Source organism: Antrostomus carolinensis, unplaced genomic scaffold (assembly GCF_000700745.2).
Source record: "Antrostomus carolinensis isolate BGI_N321 unplaced genomic scaffold, ASM70074v2 scaffold44425, whole genome shotgun sequence".
Classification (NCBI taxonomy): domain Eukaryota; kingdom Metazoa; phylum Chordata; class Aves; order Caprimulgiformes; family Caprimulgidae; genus Antrostomus; species Antrostomus carolinensis.
In genome coordinates, this window is record NW_010315141.1 from 2,773 (window position 1) to 6,480 (window position 3,708).

The following is a 3,708-nucleotide window of genomic DNA, read 5'->3' on the forward strand; positions in this document are numbered from 1 at the left end:
AACCCTGGCCATCCGCCATAGGGGAGCTGCATGCACCAAAACAGCCCTTTTGGCTCATTTGTTTGTTGTTTTTTTGGGAGGTTTTCGTGGGGTTTTTTGTTTTTTTTCTCAGTACGTTTATTTTGGTTATTTATTACCCAAATTAAAAGAAAAAACAGAAGTTGAAAAGCAGCTTCCCTCCAGTATCACACTACACCTAGCCTTGACGCAGCGTGGCTGGGGGACTACCCCGGCTCCCCCAGCGCGAGCTCCCAGGGCCGGTGGCCAACCCAACAGCGTCGTTGCCACCTGCTGGCTACTGCAGAAAACGCTGCTGAGCTCCGAGAGCCCCTCAGCTCCAGTTGGCAGAGCCCCCCCATCCAAACCCCGCGCCCCAGGAGGGAAGGACCCTGACCGCACACCGCTGCCCATGCCGGGCACAGCACCCGGCAGCAGGCACAGGGCCCTGCGCACCTTCTGTTCCCTCCCCGGCAGGAGAGGAAAAAAAAAATACAGGGGAAAAAATACAAAAAAGTTTATTGCAAACTACTACAATAATTTATTGAAGTAAACTGCATGCGAGTGAAGAAGAAACATCGAGGGGAGGAAGAGCTGCAGGAAGGCTGTGTCAGTTTTATGGGTTCAAACAGGAGTGGGAAGAGAGCTACACCAGTCTCTCCTGCATCAGGGGTTAAGCAGGCTGCAGTTAGAGGACAGACAGGCAACTGGCTGAGACCAGAAAAAAGAAAAAGGAAAGCTACAAGAGGTGTGCACTGAAGGACAAGGCAGGGAAGCAAATGAGCTGCTCAATTCTGCATCCCAGAGATGTAACCAATGGCCAACTCTTTGCTCCACTCAGGGTGGTCTAGGCAGATGCAGGATGGGGCAGCCTCTCTTGCCTCCCAGCCAGGTACTAAGCATTGCATCACCAGAGGTGAGCAAGCCCTTGACGCAAAAGCATTTTAGTGCCATCCCTCAGAAAACAAAGCCCCGAGCTCTCTTGTTTAGTGTTCTGTGCAAGACACTGCCTGCTCTGCACCTCCCATAGGGCACAGAGGCAGAGCACAAAAAGCAGCTCCAGCAGCATGGTCTGCAGCAAGTGTGAGGATGATGCAGCCAACCTTCACCACACAAGCACATCTGCTATCAGTGTCTGGGATCCTGGCCAGAAGACATGCCACCACACAATGTGGCTCAGCCAGCCCCAAGCCTTTCTGGACAGAAGACCTGCACTGCTGGCGGGTGAAACCATCACACTTGGGTTTGAACACATGTCATTGTGCTGCTTCTCTTTAGTTTGCAAGGGGAGGGGACTGGCTGGCCACTCAAAAGCTTACTGCTGGATATCACATCACAGTAATTTGATTCAAGCAAGAAACTGGATCATCCCAACCGAAGAAACTGTTTTAGTTTAACATCATATGTCTGCGGACCTGACACACACTGTCCTAGGAGATCTGTGTTCAGGTACACTGGGCCCTCATCTCCAGGAGAGGCTCGTGGCCAGGTCCATCTCCTGCAGGTATGGGAGCTACGCTACAAGAACGTGGGATGTCCACACCCAAGGCATAAGACATCACGGTTGCAAACTGTTCAGCCACAAACCGCCCCAACACCAGAAGTGTTTCAACTTGCTCTGACAAAGATACCAGTGTAAGGGGGGAAAGGGAGGAGGGAGATCAGGACAAATGGCCAAATAAAAGCTGTCAGGCTTGGGCCACAGCTGGATTTCCAGGCAGCGCAGGGGACAGAGTGGGTGTTCAGAGTCAGTTTCCTGTGAAAAGCTTCCAATTAAATTCCATGTTTTATTGCCATTCTCCAGACCCCAGGTACCTGATTTTGCCTAGCTGCTGTGTGCTACAGACCAATTTAGCTCATCCTGTGCTTGGATAAGATAACTTCAGTTCTGCTCCCAACCAGATAAAACCAATTGAAAAAAAAACAAGCAAACAAAAAGCCCAGGTTATTCTTCGCCTCTTCCAAAACCACTACGAATTCAAGGCCACTGAATCTCCACACCAAGTTTCAGGTAAGAGCTAAAAGATCAAAGTCTCCACAGCAGACGCATTACATCCTATGTAAACTTTCCCAAGAGCTCAGAACTGTCCTAATTACATCATCGGGCAACACTTGAACTGCCACATTTAATGGAAAGCAGAGGCGTTTTCACAGAAGAGAGAAGCTTTGAGAACATGGTTGGACAACACCTTCCCCCCAAAATGGGGGCAGAGAGAGAAGATGACAGCCCCTTAGTCCTGCATCAGCCTATTGCCTTGGATAAACAAGCCTGAGACAATCATATCCAGTCCCTGCTCCTGTATCTCGGACTAGACCTGGAAAGGAGAGGCAGAATTGGATGAGGAGCACAACATTCCCCAGCAGCAAGCAGCCCACAACTGTCCTAAGTCACAAGAACAAGTTCCTGGCTAACAATGTTCTTCCCTGAAAGGCTAGGGAGCAAGCAAGAGGCAAAAAGAGCATGGAGCTCACCTCGATCTGGGAGGGAGGGAGACAATAGCCAGCTGTTCCATCACTCACCTCATCCTCCTGCTAAAACGCTGCTGCAGACACACCACTGCAAACAGGCTCTTCTCCAGGTGCTCTCTACTCTGGAAAAGCTGCAAGAGACATCTGACTCCAGAACACTGCCTTCATCTCGGCTCTCCCAGCTGCTGTTATGATAGCACAACGTGCTCCTGCAGCTCGCTAGTGCAAAGGAGCCTACTGGGAAATAGCCTGAACCCCTTCCACCTCCACCCCTAGGAACATAACTAAAAAATACCGACCCTTTTTTAATTAATAAATAAGGAATCTTGTTACCACAACACAAAAACGAAACATGTTCAAAGTGCAAATTACTGTCGTCAAACTGGGATGCTCCTCCTTGCCTCTCCCACGCAAGGCTCCCGTAGCCCCCGGGCCTCTCCAAGCAAACATGATCTATGAGCCAGGGCGTTCCCTCGACTTCCTGCCAGAACTGGAGCAGAGGAACGTGGTGGGGAGAGGGACGTGCGCTGTCTCACAGCTCACCCTGCTGAGGGGGCCTAAAGTGCCAAGCCAAACTCCCAGCCCCGGGAGGAAGAATGAGACTGCAAGGAACAGAGTGCAGCAATGCATAGAAGTTGGGACCAGGGGCTAGAGGAAGTCCTAAGAAACTTGTCCAGAGCACCTCAAATGCTTTCTAGTTTGCAAGTGGGGCCACGTCAAGGAGCCAGAAAGGCATCTGTTTTGGGGTAGAGCGAAGGGTTTCAGCAGTCCCCCCTCCCTTGGGGAAATCCGTCGCCCAAGCCAACTTGCTCTGGTAATGGCAGCATGTGCCCCTTTCTACAAAGGAGCAGTGGGAGAGAGAGAAGTGGTTGGGAGAAAGAAGAAGTGCTGTGATCCACACTGGAAGGGAACAGACCCTTCAGTTATTTACTAGTATTGTAAGTTTTGTTTAACTTTTCTCTCTTTCAGTAAGTGTCTCCTCTTTTTTTTTTTTTTTCTTTTTTTCTCTTTTGTCCTTTTAAATACAGAGTCCAAACTGTCCCAGCACCCACGTGCTCCCCACCCACTAGGGTCCAGTGGAGTCTGAATCTTCAATGAGCACCTCTGTGGTGGCTCCCAGGATCTCTGTGTTCATGACCAGCCCCTCCGGGTTTGTACTGCTGCCGCTGCCCACAAAGAGCTTGCCGTCAGCCACCAGGCTCACACGCTCTGCCCCACCACAGTATGTCTTCGGCATCCCAT

General features: G+C 50.7%; 1 protein-coding gene across 1 annotated transcript in view; it reads right to left on the bottom strand.

The window, feature by feature from the left end:
* Window positions 1–2,686: 2,686 nt before the first annotated feature.
* The window catches only part of ZFP91 (ZFP91 zinc finger protein, atypical E3 ubiquitin ligase), a gene marked incomplete at its 5' end in the record, with an annotated part of 1,835 nt that continues 813 nt past the window's right edge, over window positions 2,687–3,708 (bottom strand). The window contains one exon of the mRNA XM_010167865.2: window positions 2,687–3,708. This exon is cut by the window's right edge and continues 338 nt beyond it. Within this exon, the coding sequence (XP_010166167.2) occupies window positions 3,533–3,708 (176 nt within the window).